This window comes from Limanda limanda, chromosome 22 (assembly GCF_963576545.1).
Source record: "Limanda limanda chromosome 22, fLimLim1.1, whole genome shotgun sequence".
Taxonomy (NCBI): Eukaryota; Metazoa; Chordata; class Actinopteri; order Pleuronectiformes; family Pleuronectidae; genus Limanda; species Limanda limanda.
The window spans coordinates 538845-556097 of NC_083657.1; the positions used below are offsets into that span (position 1 = coordinate 538845).

Sequence of the window (17253 nt, forward strand, 5' to 3'; positions counted from 1 at the left end):
GATATATAGTATAACAGTAGTTGTGGGACAATTTCATATATAATAAGCAGTAAAAAACTGGATAAAACGGACTGTTTAAAACAACGATTTGTGCAGTTTATGAAATTTTCTCTGTATTTTCACAGAATGTGTCACGATTGTTGAGATATTCTATATTCAGGCACTAAACATTCTAGAACTTGTGTTGGAGTGAAGATGATAAGAGCTGTTCACACAGTCCTGAATGAAAAGGCCACGAAGAAGACGAGTCCACAGAAAACACTGGATTCAGCACAGAATGAAAACACAAGCATCGTTTCCTGTGAAGACTGAAGCGAGTCGACGTTTCACCGACCCGGTGAATCGTCCTGATCAGCACGACTGGTTGTGTTAGCGTATCGCTGCCGTCAAGGAAACCTGGAAAACGTAGATTCTGTGTTTGAGCTGATGTATTTATTGACGTGTTGAATGAACGTTCCCGATCCCCAGAGCTTTAAAACTTCCTTCACCTTCTTTCATTTGGTCTTTTCAGATCATTTCAAGACAATAATTCTCTTTTACGTCTGAGAAAAATCTTCTCATTGAAACGAAACGTCACCGCTGCTCAAACCTCGGACTCGGCTGCTTCCTGCTTCAGCCTCTCAGACTCCACTCAGACAGGAAGACCACAGAAGAAGAGTTAGAGAGAGTTTGAGATAAACTGGGAAGGAAGAGAGAGACTCATGGGTCAGTGGTCTGTGTTCAGTTTGGAGCCATGCTAGAAGGCAGTGCTAGCCAAGAGAGGAAGGAAGGAAGGAAGGAAGGAAGGAAGGAAGGAAGGAAGGAAGGAAGGAAGGAAGGAAGGAAGGAAGGAAGGAAGGAAGGAAGGAAGGAAGGAAGGTAGGAAGGAAGAAAGGTAGGAAGGTAGCACAGAAGGTAGGAAGGAAGGACGGTAGGAAGGAAGGAAGGAAGGAAGGAAGGAAGGAAGGAAGGAAGGAAGGAAGGAAGGAAGGAAGGAAGGAAGGTAGGAAGGAAGGAGGGAAGGACATAAGGAAGCAAGGTAGGACTGAAGAAGGCAGTGCTAGCCAAGAGAGGAAGGAAGGAAGGAAGGAAGGAAGGAAGGAAGGAAGGAAGGAAGGAAGGAAGGAAGGAAGGAAGGAAGGAAGGAAGGAAGGAAGGAAGGAAGGAAGGAAGGAAGGAAGGAAGGAAGGAAGGAAGGAAGGAAGGAAGGAAGGAAGGAGGGAAGGACATAAGGAAGCAAGGTAGGACTGAAGAAGGCAGTGCTAGCCAAGAGAGGAAGGAAGGGAGGAAGGAAGGAAGGTAGGACAGAAGGAAGGAAGGAAGGAAGGAAGGAAGGAAGGAAGGAAGGAAGGAAGGAAGGAAGGAAGGAAGGAAGGAAGGACGGAAGGAAGGAAGGTAGGAAGGTAGGAAGGAAGGAAGGAAGGAAGGAAGGAAGGAAGGACATAAGGAAGGAAGGTAGGACTGAAGAAGGCAGTGCTAGCCAAGAGAGGAAGGAAGGTAGGAAGGTAGGAAGGAAGGAAGGTAGGACAGAAGGAAGGAAGGAAGGACGGAAGGAAGGTAGGACTGAAGGAAGGTAGGACAGAAGGAAGGTTGGTAGGACGGAACGAAGGTAGGAAGGAAGGAAGGAAGGAAGGAAGGAAGGTAGGACTGAAGAAGGCAGTGCTAGCCAAGACAGGTAGGAAGGTAGGAAGGTAGGAAGGAAGGAAGGTAGGAAGGTAGGAAGGTAGGAAGGAAGGAAGGAAGGAAGGAAGGTAGGAAGTAAGGAAGGTAGGAAGTTAGGAAGGAAGAAAGGTAGGAAGGTAGGACAGAAGGAAGGAAGGTAGGAAAAAAGGAAGGAAGGTAGGAAGGAGGGAAGGAAGGTAGGAAGGAAGGAAGGAAGGTAGGAAGGAAGTAAGGTAGGAAGGTAGGACTGAAGAAGGTAGGAAGGTAGGACAGAAGGAAGGTTGGACGGAACGAAGGAAGGAAGGAAGGCTGTGTCATGTCTGGGTCTCTTGAAGAGCACAGGAAGGCAGGTCATGGTAGAAGGACAGACTCCCTGGGACAGATGGAGGGACAGACTCCCTGGGACAGATGGAGGGACAGACTCCCTGGGACAGATAGAGGGACAGAGAGGACACTGTCCAGGTGGGACTGACGAGCAGGAACAAGTCCAAACACACACAATCATGCACGTACATACACAACGTGTCTTTTGTAAGTCTCACTGGTTTCCATTGCTGTGCGGTTGAGGAATGAGCTGTGAACGATCATCATCTCTTCTGCCACTCTCAACCTAAAGCTCCGCCCCCTCTCCGCCTCAGGCTCCTCCCTCGGCTCGGTCCAGTTTGTGAAAGCAGCTTGGCACAGAAGCACAGAAGAAGAAGTAGAGGGAGGACGTGGTTTGTCTATTATGCAAATACAGGCCTAATGTGGGAGGGGCACCAGGATGTCCACGTAGTTGATGGGGAAGAAGCCCGACTGGCCGTGGATCATCCCCTCGTACCAGTTGTCGTCGATCTGATTGGTCAGCGTGATGGCGTCGCCCTCTTTGAAGCCCAGCTCGCCCTCGTTCTCCGGCAGGAAGTCGTAGAGCGCCCGGCAGCACGGCTGGTCCATGGGCGCTGCGAGGGACAGAAGAGGGACAGAAGAGGGACAGAAGAGGGACAGAAGAGGGACAGAAGAGGGACAGAAGAGGGACAGAAGAGGACAAGAGAGGAGGACACACCCCCGAGGTTCAGCCTCTGTTTGTACCATCACACAGGGAATCTACTGAGCTATGTCCATGTGACTCTGTGGAGAAAGAAGAATCTACCTGGAGACCTCCTGGGGGACTTGGAGGAGTGGACCCCCCCGTTGTGGCCCTGGCTGGGGGGCAGGAGCTCCAGGGTCAGCCGGGGTTTGGGAGCGTACTCCTTCCTGGGTCGACCGGACACTTCTTTAATCCTGAACAATCACACACACACACAGTTTGTAACACAACGTTTGTCTCATCACATGACTTCAGGTTCTCAGGGATGAAGGTTCTCACCTGAGCTCCATCGAGCTGGAGAGCTGCTGGAGGAGCTCTGCTGCTCGGCTGTGGTACTGCAACTGGGCCTGGACCAGAGCTGCCAGCTGGCTCACCTGCTCGATCTGCAACACACACAACACACACAAAGACACACACACACACACATAACACACACATAACACACGTCACTATAGCAACAGTAGACATGATGATTTTCTTTCCACGTTCTTTCAGGTTTTTCTTTTTACGACATTTGTGAATTGATCTTTCACTTGCAGCTTCACAAACACTGACTGACTACACAACACGTCCACACAACATTCGACACAGTTGATGTTTGACAACATCTTCATTCTCCTTCACAGCGTAGATGAGAGGAAGCTTCTCACGTCGCTCTCCAGCAGGTTGAACATGCTCTGCTCCGCGACCTCTTTGCTCTCGTCAAACTTCTCCAGCGCCTGTTTGAGTTCCTCGTCCTGGACCTTCCCCTGACGCTTCTTCTTGTAGTCAAAGTCCAGACGCCGGCCCTCCATCTTCTTCAGATGATGCTGCAGAGATGGATGCGTGACCATGAGCTGGTGTGTGGACTCCTCAGCTTCCATCTCTGTTCCCATGGTTCTCAAGCCGTGGTTCTACTCACCTGAATCTCTTTGAGGTCTTTGTCGTGGAGGTTCTGCAGCGGGTCGATGAAGTTCTGTTTGACCTCCATGTCCAGAGCGTCCTTCACCTCCCCGAGCTCCGTCATTGACTCGCCAGCGTCCATCAGCGCCAGGCCTGGGAGGATGGGATGAAGGAGAAACAGAGGGATGGAGAATGGAGAACAGTTGTGAAACAGGAAGTGGTAACAGATTAGTTATCGGGTTCGGAGACAGTTTAATCTGCGTCTGTAACATTTGATAGAATTTGTCAAATCTCGAATCGGACTGGTCTTGGCAGAAACCATCGTATCTTCCTTACCGAAGCAGGACTCCTCCCCTAACTCCCGTCCAAACCTCAGCATGGCGTCGCCCAGCACGCTCTCCGCCTGCGGGTAGCCAGGTCCCTTCTCCTGCCCGCGGATCCTGGACATGGTGTTGGTCATACTCAGCTTTGCTCTGGAAGCTTCAAGATGAAAACACAAACAAGTGATGACGTGAAGACTGATGGTTTCTGTTTGTCTCGCACACGTTTGTGTTTGTCTGACCTGGGTTAGGTTGGAGATATTCTGTGGTTTTGGTCATGATGTCGAGCGTCGCTCTGCTGGTGATGTCCACCTTCTGCACAGGGAAACACATCAGGTGACTCAGAACATTACGATCACATGCAGATATTTAGTTTGATCACATTGACATGCTGTACCACTCCATTCCACCAGGTGGCAGTAAGAGGACTACTCAGTGTTTCTGATGCAACAATGATTCTCCTGAAGTTCATATAATGACAGAGTTCTCGACCAATCAGCCATTTGTACCTTTTCCATTTCTTTGAAGTCATCGTCTAACTTGGTTCCTTCGGCTCCTCCCACCTTCTCGCTGACTTTCTGTGATCCGACACAAAAACAAACACAGGTGACGATGACGTCTTTACACCAGCAGCAGAGACCCGATGAAGGAGAAGCAGAGGAACACGTTGAAAAGGCAGGAAAGAAAGAAGAGAAGGATGGACAGATGAGCAGGGAGATGCAGTTGCCATGGAGACAGGGATCTGACTTGGTCCTCATGTTTCCAAGAAAACACACAAACACACACACACACTGTTACGTAACCCACATTCGTTTCTTTTAATCTGAATCTTAATCTGACTTCACTTTCTTTCTATTTGAAAGTTGTGAAATATTAAGATTTTATAGAGACGTCATGATTGACAGCTGGGACTGACTCCTGATTGGTCGAGTTTAGCTCTTATCTGAGAGGAAGTGGTCGCTGCAGCTTTAACACGATTCATCACATGTTATAAATCACCTTGGAAGACAGAGACGTCTCTCGTGACATCGCTCACAGCTTTTTGAATAACGACTCGTTCACAGTTTGATCATCAAAGCGAGAAATCACCAGAGACGATGACGTCAGACACGAAATGTTCATAAAGCTTCGTCCAGATCATCAACTCGGCTCCAGAAACATCTGAATGAGTCCATTCCATTTATAAGTTTCATTATGTCTTAACTATGACATTTGTTTAGAGCAACTTGTTTCTGTCTGAAACAATCTGATCCTTAGAGAAGTGAAGAAGAAGAAGAAGAAGAAGAAGAAGAAGAAGAAGAAGAAGAAGAAGAAGAAGAAGAAGAAGAAGAAGAAGAAGAAGCTTTTATTTTGAAAGGGTGAGCAATCTCTCCCTGTTGCTTCCTGATGAAACACACCCCTCTCAGTTCAGGGGGACAGTGTTGTCGTGGCAACAACAGTCACACATGCAGTGAGAGAGCAGCACACACACACACACACACACACACACACACACACACACACACACACACACACACACACACACACACACACTCAATAATGGATGGCCCTTGAGGGGGGTTCCTGTGACGCAGAGGGACAGAACCATGTGACGCTGCTCCAGCTTCATGTTGCACATCCCTGCGTTGACCTTTGACCTGCCCTCTTCCTGACCTAGGTGTCCTGGTTTAAGTTATATTCTGACTGAGAGGACACGCCCACCTACACCTGCCTCCTGCACTCATTGGACAGTACTAGCTGTCATTCACACTGTGGCGTCCAAGCAATGGAGTCGCCCTCTGTTGGTCATTCTTGAGAACACAGGTTTCCCCGGAGTCTAGGTTTGTTTTTATTTACAGTCTGCTCCATGCACACGTCTCTGTGGCCCCTCTGTCGCCCCCTGTAGGTGTCAGGAGGTAAATCCCTGGTTGGTTTCTTGGTCTGGACGTTTCTCAGTCTCTCTTATCTCCTGATGTCCTGACCCAGTTTCCCTCCAGGGAACAATGAACAGACCAAAGCAACAGAACCTGCAGGAATTCATCGACTCAGAGACGAAACCCAGGAAACAGATTCTGAGAAACAAACCAAATCAGACGAGTCGCTGCTGATGATAAATTAAAAATCATCTTCTAATTCTTGACACTTAAACTGTAGTTTGATGAAACTCATTAATGTTGGAGTCGACAGTTTGGGACGTTTATTTATCTATGGAAATCAAGTCGGGCATAAAAGAATAAAGGTTTGTTTACCTGATGGAGGGATTGATACATAGGAGAAAGGGAGGGAAAGAAAAGAAGTGGCTGTGAGACCGATGATGGATGAGGAAAGAGAAGGTGTAGAGGGAAGGTCTTCAGATGCATGATGGAGGGATGAGAGGATGACAACTAACAAAGAAGAGAGAGATAACAAGACAATGGGACAAAAAAGAAAGAGGATGTGACAAAAAGATTAGACCAAGATGACAAAAATGATGGAGGGATGAAGGAGGAATGACAGAGGAACAGACTTGTGGTGAAGGGATGAGGGGGTGAGGGGAAGAAGAGAGATGAAGAAGGATGGATGATACAGAGACGGAAAGAGAGATGATGATGAGAGAAGCAGGGATGGAGATGATGGAGGGAGAATAGAAGGATGGAGAGGTAGAGGGATGATGGAGGGAATTCCCTGCTGTGTGCAGCAACAGCCAATCAGCTCTGCAGACAGACACACACACACACACACACACATTGTTACGTAATATTACATCACAACGTGCACGCGCAGTGTAACACACACAGAGTAACATCCACACACTGTAACACACACACGTCTAGTGTAACACACACACACACACACACACACACACACGGACACACACACACGTGTTACCTGGGTCGCTTTGTGAAACTGCTTCTTCAACCCTGCGACAGACATCACTCCGTTTATAAACCTTTCTTCTTCTCTGGATATGAAGCAACTGAGCTCAGGGAGCTGTCGATGGAGAGAGAGAGGGGGGGGGCAGAGAGAGAGAGGGAGAGAGGGAGAGAGAGAGGGGGGGGCAGAGAGAGGGAGAGGGAGAGAGAGAGAGAGAGAGGGAGATGACGTTTACCATGACGTCACCACCCGCCCCGCCCACTCACGAGCCTCCGGGTCCAGAGCACGAGACATCCGGATGTGCTGCTTCCGGTTCACAACAACAACAACAACAACAACAACAACAACAACAACAACAATAATAATAATAATAATAACAACAAGATTGAGATTAAACTGTGTGTGTGTGTGTGTGTGTTCCTGTGTGTGTGTGTGTGTTCCTGTGTGTATGTGTGTGTTCCTGTGTGTGTGTGTGTTCCTGTGTGTGTTTGCGTGTGTGTTCCTGTGTGTGTGTGTGTGTTCCTGTGTGTATGTGTGTGTTCCTGTGTGTGTGTGTGTGTGTGTTCCTGTGTGTGTGTGTGTGTGTTCCTGTGTGTGTGTGTGTGTTCCTGTGTGTGTGTGTGTGTGTGTGTTCCTGTGTGTGTGTGTGTGTGTTCCTGGGTGTGTGTGTGTTCCTGTGTGTGTGTGTGTGTGTGTGTTCCTGTGTGTGTGTGTGTGTTCCTGTGTGTATGTGTGTGTTCCTGTGTGTGTGCGTGTGTTCCTGTGTGTGTGTGTGTGTGTGTGTTCCTGTGTGTGTGTGTGTGTGTGTGTTCCTGTGTGTGTGTGTGTTCCTGTGTGTGTGTGTGTGTGTTCCTGTGTGTGTGTATGTTCCTGTGTGTGTGTGTGTTCCTGTGTGTGTGTGTGTGTTCCTGTGTGTGTGTGTGTTCCTGTGTGTGTGTGTGTGTGTGTGTGTGTGTGTGTGTGTGTGTTCAGCACCATGGACAGCTCACTACAGGCGTTGACCAGGGGAAATAAACATTGTGTCGTCAGAGGGAGGAGTCACTCTGCACTGAAGTGAAGCATCATGGGAAAACGCTGTGGCCATTGTGTGGTGCAGTGTGTGTGGATGACCTCATTTTCATAAACAGACAAAATACAATAAACTCACAGTTTCACACTTGTTTATTTCTGTCCCTTCAAATTAAAAGCACCACCACACCCAGGGGAAATGAGCAGAAGAAGCTTGACTAGATATTAAAGATATTAAAGATATTAAAGACAGTTATTCTGTAAACATTGTTTATTCACAGACTGTATGTAAAGCACAGAAGAGACTCAGTTCACTTTGGTTTCAGCTGCAGAACAGAGAGCACGATACACACAGACACACACACAGGTTTCAGGTCAGTGCAGCCACACAACCTTTGTGTTTCCACTGTGGTCACAAGTTTTACATCTGTTCAAATTCAATGTGGTTTTATTTTGACGGTCGGCCTGTTTGTGGGATTTCAAATCGCTCAACATCCTCTCTTAGCTTCGGAGAAACGACACTCACCGACTTTTAATCACATTTCACCACCGCCGACACACAACCTGCTGACCCATCGCACAAACATCCCTGCAGACACACAACCTGCTGACCCACCACACAAACATCCCTGCACACAGTGGAGTACAAAGTACTTGAAAGCCATACTTGAGTAAAAGTACAGATATCTGACCTGAAAGTGACTTCGGTAAAAGTAGAAGTCACCCGTCAGAAAATGACTTGATTAAAAGTCTTAAAGTAGCTCATATTAAAAGTACTTAAGTATCAAAAGTATCTGGTGTTGAAATGTACTTAAGTATCAAAAGTAAAAGTACAAGTACCAAAATTAAAAATGGAAAGTGCGTTTTATAGTACAGACACAAAACAACCCAAAATGTTTTCTCCTCAAGGTTTATCTCAACTGACTGAAAAATTATAACAGCAATATGAATATAATGTATAATTTAAAAAATTTTGAACCCTAGATGAGAGAGTCAGAGAGAGCGAGAGAGAGAGAGAGAGAGAGAGAGAGAGAGAGAGAGAGAGAGAGAGAGAGAGAGAGAGAGAAAAAGAGAGAGAGAGCTGCGCCAACCTCCGCTGCTCAAGTAACGAGCCAGTTTGAGAATGTAAGAAGTAGAAAGTATTTTACATATTTTTGTTCAAATGTAACGAGTAAAAGTAAAAAGTCTTCAGGACAAGAAATACTCAAGTAAAGTACAGATATGTGAAAAATCTACTTAAGTACAGTAACAAAGTATTTCTACTTCGGTACTTCCCACCACTGCCTGCAGACACACAACAGCTGATCGGGTCCGACTCTCAGACACTTGACTCTATTCCAGGATCTCCATGATGACATCATCTCTGCTTCTCCTCTCTGCAGGGGGTCCGAGGGTCCGAGCTATTCCAGGATCTCCATGATGACATCATCTCTGCTTCTCCTCTCTGCAGGGGGTCCGAGGGTCCGAGCTGCTGGACCAACACACATCAGATCAGAAGATTCTGACAAAACACAATTAAACTTCACTCGTCTCAGTTGAACCTTCCTGTGTTTTGTGAGAGCACCCACCTCTCTTCCTGTCTCTGAGGATCACTCCCAGTACGATGGTGGCCAGCAGGTAGGGCGTCCCCACCAGCAGGTGAGACATCAGCCTGAGGACAGACGGTGGACCTGAGGACGGAGCTGGACCTGAGGACGGAGCTGGACCTGAGGACGGAGCTGGACATGAAGCTGGAATGATGAAAACAAGTCAGAGGCTCGTTTGAAGACAGACTAGACCTGATGGTCTCTGAGGCTGAGGTCCACTCACCGAGGACGGACACCCAGCTGGACAGAGACTCTTGTCCTCCAGAGAGGCTGCAGCTGTAGAGGCCTTCATCAGATCTGGAGATGCTGCTGATGTTCATCTCGCCCGAGGAGTTGCTGCGGATGAGGACGCCGTCCCTGAAGAAGTTGAAGACGTGGTCGTGGGACAGCGTGTCTTTGTCTCTGCAGCGTAGAGACAGAGACGCCCCCCCCCACACAGGAAGGGTCGGACTCTCCAGAACCACAGAGCGGTCTGTGGAGAGAAGATCTAGAACCTGAACTGTGGAGATGTTTAGAGATATACAGTGATACCGAAAACAAAGCAAAAAATGTTGGATACTTACACATATATATATATATATATATATCTGTATATCTATCTGTATATATATGTAAATAAAATAAATAAATAACATTTGAAAATAACCAAAATGTTGTCGTTATCAAACCTTTATGACAAAGAAATGTAACTGAGGTTTGATATTTTACAGTTTATAAATTTATGATTAATTAATTAAATAAAACCCAAATATATAGAACTTAAATACATTTTCATGTAAAATTTTAATATAACTGCACATTTCTTCTGTAGAATCAACATCGATACTGATGCGTCTATGATTCATTATATAGTTTCTCTTCAAACTTTAAACATGAATTATGAATTAATAATACTTCATAATGTAATATTATTAAAGTCGTACCAGTGACGGTGATGTTGACGCTGCAGCTCCGCGCTCCGCCTGCAGACTCGCACCAGTAGAGGCCGCTGTCGGACGGGTAGAGGTTCCCGATGCTGCAGGAGGAGCTGGAGGAGGTGGTGCCCCCCCACCCGGAGGAGCAGGGCCGCACCCCCCCCCCCGAGGTGCTCCTCCTCACCGCCCACGCGCTGGAGTTGGACGGATCCTCACAGGTCAGGGACACGCGCTCGTACCTGAAGAACTGGGACGTGTCCGGGTGGAGCTGGAGACAGGCTGGGGACAGGAGACAGGCTGGGGACGGGAGACAGGCTGGGGACGGGAGACAGGGTGGGGACAGGAGACAGTCTGGGGACAGGAGACAGGCTGGGGACGGGAGACAGGCTGGGGACGGGAGACAGGCTGGGGACAGGAGACAGGCTGGGGACGGGAGACAGGCTGGGGACGGGACAGCTGCACAGGGGGACAGACAGGACAGGAAGACTGCGAGAGGACAGACAGATCAGAAGGGAAGGAGCCAGGGGGAAGGAAAGGAAACCAGAAAGTGGACAAAGTGAGGTGAAGAATAAAATGAAACAAAGTGAATTCAAGAGGAAAGAAAAGAAAATATAAAAGAGGAAAGAAAAGGAAACAAGGAGATGAAAAGAGGAAGAGAAAGGGACAGACCGCAGCAGGTGGAGAGAGAGAGACAAAGGGATGAAGGAGGGACACAGAGAAGTTCAGATGAAGATGAGAATCTGTCCGGTTATGGGATGGCCGTTTGTCAAGCAGCTGAAAATAACAGCAACATTTTGTCACATTTAGCTTCAAACCATGTTTAAAAAACTGGTGTGAATTTTTGAGTCATTTTTTGCACATTTACAACAATATTTGACAACTTAGAGATAATTTAAATATTTAAATCCAAATGTTAAATGTTACACTTAAATGTTAAATGTTAAATCTAAATGCTAAATCTAAATTTAAATGTTAAATTTAAATCTTGATCTAAATGTGAAATTTAAATGTGAAATCTAAATGTTTAATCTAAATCTAAATCTAAATGTTTAATCCAAATCTAAATGTTAAATTTAAATTTAAATCTAAATGTTAAATCTAAATGTTAAATCTAAATGTTAAATCTAAATGTTAAATCTAAATCTAAATCTAAATGTTAAATTTAAATCTTAATCTAAATGTGAAATCTAAATGTGAAATCTAGATGTTTAATCTAAATCTAAATGTTTAATCTAAATCTAAATGTTACATTTAAATTTAAATCTAAATGTTAAATCTAAATGTTAAATCTAAATCTTAATGTTAAATCTGAATCTAAATATGAATGTTAAATCTAAATGTTTAATCTAAATCTAAATGTTAAATGCTAAATCTAAATCTAAATGTTAAATTTAAATCTAAATGTGAAGTCTAAATGTGAAATCTAAATGTTTGATCTAAATCTAAATGTTTAATCTAAATCTAAATGTTAAATCTGAATCTAAATCTAAATGTAGATCTAAATGTTAAATCTAAATCTAAATGTTAAATCGAAATGTTAAATCTAAATCTAAATGTAGATCTAAATGTTAAATCTAAATCTAAATGTTAAATCTCAATCTAAATCTAAATGTTAAATCTAAATGTTAAATCTAAATCTAAATCTAAATGTTAAATCTAAATGTTAAATCTAAATGTTAAATTTAAATGTTAAATCTAAATGTTAAATCTAAATGTTTAATCTAAATCTAAATGTTAAATTTAATTTTAAATCTAAATGTTAAATTTAAATGTTAAATCTAAATCTAAATGTTGAATCTGAATCTAAATCTAAATGTTAAATCTAAATCTAAATTTTAAATCTAAATCTAAATGTTAAATCTAAATGTTTCGGTTGAAACTAAATATTTAACTAATATGCAAATTCAAATGCCGGTAACAGGAAGTAACAAAAGAGTTGTCACAGTGGCAGACTTGTGGCTGGCTATAGTGGCTACAGGTCATAAGTCCCGCATCCTTCATAAAAGTGACACTAAAAACTCAAAGTACTCTTCAAATAAAGTTTCTCCAAACGTGTTTGTTATTTTATGTAGTTAATATCACGATAATCCATGTCCAAGAGTCCATTTCCCCGGATAAGATTTATTCATTATTTGCCACTATAAACACACTCTGACCTCCTCCAGCTTTTAGTTTGCTACTTCCTGTTGCCAGCATTTGAATTTGCATATTAGTTAAATACTTAGTTTCACCCTAAACGTTTAGATTTAACATTTAGATTCAACATTTAGATTTAACATTTAGATTTAACATTTAGATTTAGATTTAGATTCAGATTTAACATTTAGATTTAACATTTAACATATAGATATAGATTTAACATTTAGATTAAACATTCAGATTTAGATTTAGATCAAACATTTAGATTTCACATTTAGATTTAAATTTAAATTTAACATTTAGATTTAGATTTTGCGTTTAGATTTAACATTTAACACTTAAGTGTAACATTTAACATTTGGATTTAAATATTTAAAATATCTCTAAGTTGTCAAATATTGTTGTAAATATGCAAAAAAGTGACTCAAAAATTCACACCAGTTTTTTAAACATGGTTTGAAGCTAAATGTGACAAAATGTTGCTGTTATTTTCAGCTGCTTTACAAACGGGACCCCCCATAACGGTTACTCACACAGCGTCCGAGCAAGCAGCGTCATGTCCCACTGAGAACTGATGTCCTCTCTCATGTCCTCTCTCACGTCCTCTCTCATGTCCTCTCTCAAGTCCTCTCCCATGTCCTCTGTGATGTGTTCTCTCATGTCCTCTCTGATGTCCTCTCTCATGTCCTCTGTGATGTGTTCTCTCATGTCCTCTCTGATGTCCTCTCTCATGTCCTCTCTCATGTCCTCTCTCACGTCCTCTCTCACGGCCTCTCTCATGTCCTCTCTCATGTCCTCTGTGATGTCCTGTGTGATGTCCTCTCTCATGTCCTCTCTCACGTCCTCTCTCGAAGTCCTCTCTCATGTCCTCTCTCATGTCCTCTGTGATGTCCTGTGTGACAGGCGGCTGCTCAGGGGCCGTCGTCATGGCAGCGGAGGGTGAGGGTATAAGACCTCCCCCCCAACAGTCAAAAAGACAGTTTACAGCCCCCTCCCCAAATATAATATATTCATAAATAAAGAATGTAAATATAAAGTATTTATTTATAAAGAACAACACACACACGAATGAAAACCAACAAACAGACTTTTTATTTCCTTCGAAATCACAAACATATTTAATTTGAAAGCAGCTCATCTCACAACGTTAAAGGAAGTGAGAAATACCCACAATGCACCTAAATGAAATCTGGTGTTTTGTTCCCGACCACATCCTCCCACTGAGTTCCATGGTAACCCCACCCCCCCCGCCTGGTTCCTGCCACCGAGCAAACGGAAGTGATGTTGGTTTGTGTGTCTGATCCGAGACACACAAGCTGTCCCATGTGGACCGGAGTCCTCCAGGAGGAGTGAGTCCTCCAGGACACGAGGACACAGGTCACATCTCAAACACTCAGAGAACCTGCTGCATGGACACGTTGTCCTCAGAGACGGTTTCTGTCCTTTTGCAGAATCCAGGTCAAAGATGGAGGCACCAGTGTCTGTGATATTTTGGCTTCACCTTTGCACGACAGGAAGTGGAGATGTTGATGTTGAAGCTTTTCAGAAAGACAGATTATATGATAATAATGAATAAAGACGATATATTTTGATATATTTTTATTCAGAAATGTTTTTCTCAAAATAAATGTTACTTTGTATAAATATTGGTAAAAAGTGAGTAAATAAGAAGTAAACAGTGAGTAAATATATACTGGTTTCCCATTTTTTTATTGCTCTCCTATGCATGTTGTATTTATTGCATTTTTATGTTTCTATGTTCATTGTTTGCACCAATAACCAGAGCAAATTCCTTGTATGTGTGAACGTACAATAAAATACTTCTGATTCTGATTCTGATATATTGGTACTTTATATCTTTTTTCTTGATGTATTTTTAGATCTTGTGGGTTGTAACAGAAATCTCTAAAAGTCTTTTTTTATTTATTTTATTGAGATTAAATCCAGTGATTCTATAACAAGGAGGTTAAACAAGCAGTGGATCTCTGGTACAGTACAGAACTGTTAGACTGTTATTATTTACAAACAATATATAAACAAGGCATCTAAAGCTACTTTCAATCACGCAAATATTTTTCTTCACATGATTTCAACCTTTCAAATCCTTCATCTGTTTAATAACCTGTGAGGATATTGAAGCCGTGAGGTCGAAGTGTGTTTGTACAAAGTTGTGTTTCCCAGTTCATCATCTTCCAGCTCCTCTGATGGTCTCATGTGACCTGTTGGTGGCGCTGTGACTTCAGAGTTTTGGGCTTTTGCAACACGCTGTACACAGAGTTGACCTCCGAGGGCCCGGCCCCCCCCTCAGGCAGGGAGGGTGGAGCCTCTCCAAACGTCTCCACAGGAGGAGGAGTCACATCTGCTGCCACCTGTAGGACGCTGTAGACTGTATCCACTTCCTGCCTGGGCGTGGCCCCCCCCTCCTCGGCGGGCTGGGTGGCGTCCACGTTTTCATAAGCGACCTCGGACGGACCGGAGGACGAGGTGGACACTCTGCTCTCCGGCTGCGGCTGCTCCTCCACCAGCGTCTGTCTCTGGAAGTAAGAAACCAAACAAGTCTTTAGTCTGGGTTAGCTGAGGGGTGTTCAGCTGCAACATGACACTTCACCACTAGATGTCACTATACACTGCACCTGATGCTGATTCCATCCTGAAGAAACCTTCCAAGCCAGAAGAGCCATGAGAGCAACGAGAGACGCACACACCACACACAGGATGAGGATAGTAGACACAGGAAGTGGTTTCACTGTGTGTTCAGGATCAGGTTCATCGAAGCCTGGAGAAACACACAAACTCATCATCAGCAGATCATCTCATGGAAACTAACAAAAGATTATAACACAACTGTGGGTTCGACGAGCTGCTGATGGAGACTCACACGCTGCGGCCATGTTTTCAGACCCGTTCTTGGCGCTGACGTGATTCTCGGCGCTGCAGACGACCGTCCCGTTGCCGACGGAGATGTTGATGCTGATGACCTCTGAGCGTGACCTCTGGGACGCTGTGCAGCCGTCCCTGTGGCAGTCGGCCGACGCCCACGTGTCCCGGGCGGAGCAGTTGACGGCGAAGCTGCAGAGACCTGAGGACACGTTGGACTGCAGGACGGACACGAGGAGGACCGGCCGGGGGACGCTGTCTGAAAACCACCAGGCAGAGAGAAGACTGTGGAGTCAGGTCAACATCCTGTAGTCATGACGACACGCGAACGTCCTCTTACCTTGTTTGCATCACACAATTCATCATGTGTCGCTCAATATGTCATATAGATTTTATATATGATAATAAAACGGTGCTGGGCCCCGGATCGAACCAGATGATTCAGGCTCAGACACAATTTGACTGAGCTGCAAATTTATAAATATAGATTTCTTCAGTCGTATCTGTCAAGTTATAAGTAATATTTAAGAATAACCAAATTAAATGTATGATCCCAGTGTCTTTAATACAACATCGTTTAATTCTAAATAATCGAAGTCCCCTCCTTGTGGATTTCAGAAAGAAGAAATGAATCTTCTTAGTAAATATGTAAAAAAGATTCAAAGCACCACGACAGGAAACTCTGAACTTACATCAGAAAATCATGTTCTTGCTCAGTTCCTCATTTTTATCTCGTGGTTATTTTAACTTCTCATGTTTCTTGTCGCGGTACTGTTCATGTTCATGTTATTCTATTTTCATCTGGTTTCAGTTTGTGGTTTTTATTCTGTTGGTAAGTTCTGTGAGGAGTTGATGGTTAAATGTAACCGATTGAAAACACCTGTTCTCAGGAGCTGGGATTCGACTGTGGACAGAAAACCTTAAGAGAAGTTATGAGGAGACACTTAAAAAATGTATTTGCATCTGAAGAGGTGGCTAAAAATAACGACGGAATATGTTTAATCACAGTTTTGAGAACAGAAACATTCTCACCTTGAACGATGACTCTGTATTTCTCAATCGACCGCTTGTAGTTATCATCGCGGATTGTGGCCTCATAGATTCCAGAGTCCGTGTCAGTCAGGTCTTTGATGCACAACTTCAGATTCGTGGCATTGAATTCCACTTTATTTTCAAAGCTGGGATTCATTTTTCCTACAGAGGCAATGAAACTTTCACCAAAGTTCCATTCACCACCGTTATATGGTGGTGGCTTTGTAACGTTCAGACATATTGAGCTGTTCCTCATCCTGTAATGTGTCTCTGCTGATTCCTCGGCCGTGATTCCTGAGGACAAAACAAAATGTAATAAATTACTTCAAAATGAAATCAACAGAACTTCACGTAAGTTAGTTCACACTTTGCAAAGCTCAGGATCAGATGTTGTTGTAGAAGCATTGATGTATAAACAAGGTGAAGCTCAATGTGAAGATGTTAGAAAACAAATGTTATGTTATACCGACCATATATTAACCTTAGAGCTATTTTATAATTTGGTCCAATAACGAAATAGTTCTTCTCACATAAACTCAAAATCTACTACAAGTGGAAAACAAGACTTAACCTCATTTGAATAAGCGTCACACCCGGTTTCCCCTGAATGTTTAGGAGCAACATGAACTGACTGAAACATTTAACTGCACATTATTCAAGTTGCATTGACTTTACCTGAAAGAATCCAGCAGCTGAGAAGAAGAAGCATCTTCAGTCCTCCGTCTTGGTTCGTGTGAAAGCGTTTGAAAGGAAACACAAGTTGCTGGTGCAGCAAAGCATGAAGGTAGAAGAGCAGCGGAGGCAGGTGTCAAACTCAGGAAGTGACGCAAGGAAACTATTTTATCATTTGAATAGAACCCACACACTGGAAACTTACCAGATACCTTCATTAAAGGTTCTGTCTGGTGATGTTAGATTTTAGATTTGGGCCTCAGTCCTCTCTTCCTCTCTTCCTC

The 17253-nt window shown here is 43.9% G+C and overlaps 3 protein-coding genes across 9 annotated transcripts; all 3 read right to left on the bottom strand.

Moving 5' to 3' along the window:
* Positions 1–2382: 2382 nt before the first annotated feature.
* On the bottom strand, positions 2383–6801 carry LOC132996053 (endophilin-A1-like). 7 transcript variants are annotated; one of them, XM_061066360.1, is made up of 9 exons: positions 6757–6801; positions 4419–4487; positions 4152–4224; positions 4021–4069; positions 3609–3645; positions 3358–3516; positions 2987–3090; positions 2805–2901; positions 2383–2724 (listed from the first exon to the last, which is right to left on the bottom strand). In XM_061066360.1, exons 1-9 carry the CDS (start codon positions 6799–6801, stop codon positions 2383–2385), a joined length of 975 nt encoding a protein of 324 aa, XP_060922343.1. The 7 variants fall into 7 exon arrangements, with proteins under 7 accessions (XP_060922343.1, XP_060922338.1, XP_060922337.1 ...); XM_061066355.1 differs by having other exon boundaries at positions 2383–2697; positions 3609–3742; positions 3926–4069; XM_061066354.1 differs by having other exon boundaries at positions 3609–3742; positions 3926–4069.
* Positions 6802–9149: 2348 nt separating this feature from the next.
* On the bottom strand, positions 9150–13216 carry LOC132996229 (uncharacterized). The gene is made up of 5 exons (XM_061066568.1): positions 12922–13216; positions 10259–10735; positions 9523–9807; positions 9318–9467; positions 9150–9220 (listed from the first exon to the last, which is right to left on the bottom strand). Exons 1-5 carry the CDS (start codon positions 13214–13216, stop codon positions 9150–9152), a joined length of 1278 nt encoding a protein of 425 aa, XP_060922551.1.
* A 951-nt stretch (positions 13217–14167) lies between these two features.
* Positions 14168–17027, bottom strand: si:ch1073-220m6.1 (uncharacterized). The gene is given in 6 exon segments (XM_061066423.1): positions 14168–14634; positions 14637–14922; positions 15022–15164; positions 15267–15524; positions 16298–16591; positions 16973–17027. Coding segments are annotated over 6 exon segments (1155 nt in total). The 5' UTR covers positions 17007–17027; the 3' UTR covers positions 14168–14494.
* Positions 17028–17253: the final 226 nt, after the last annotated feature.

Coding starts and splice junctions, on each gene's coding strand:
- LOC132996229 (XM_061066568.1), bottom strand. CDS start 13,216: ATGAGAGAGGACATCACACAGGACATCACAGAGGACATGAGAGAGGAC. Junction 10,736..12,921: donor GCTGCTTGCTCGGACGCTGT/GTGAGTAACCGT, acceptor GTCCTCTCGCAG/TCTTCCTGTCCTGTCTGTCC. Junction 9,808..10,258: donor CGTCAACATCACCGTCACTG/GTACGACTTTAA, acceptor TTCTCTCCACAG/ACCGCTCTGTGGTTCTGGAG.
- LOC132996053 (XM_061066354.1), bottom strand. CDS start 6,801: ATGTCTGTCGCAGGGTTGAAGAAGCAGTTTCACAAAGCGACCCAG. Junction 4,070..4,151: donor ATATCTCCAACCTAACCCAG/GTCAGACAAACA, acceptor TTCATCTTGAAG/CTTCCAGAGCAAAGCTGAGT. Junction 3,091..3,357: donor TCAACCTGCTGGAGAGCGAC/GTGAGAAGCTTC, acceptor TGTGTGTTGCAG/ATCGAGCAGGTGAGCCAGCT.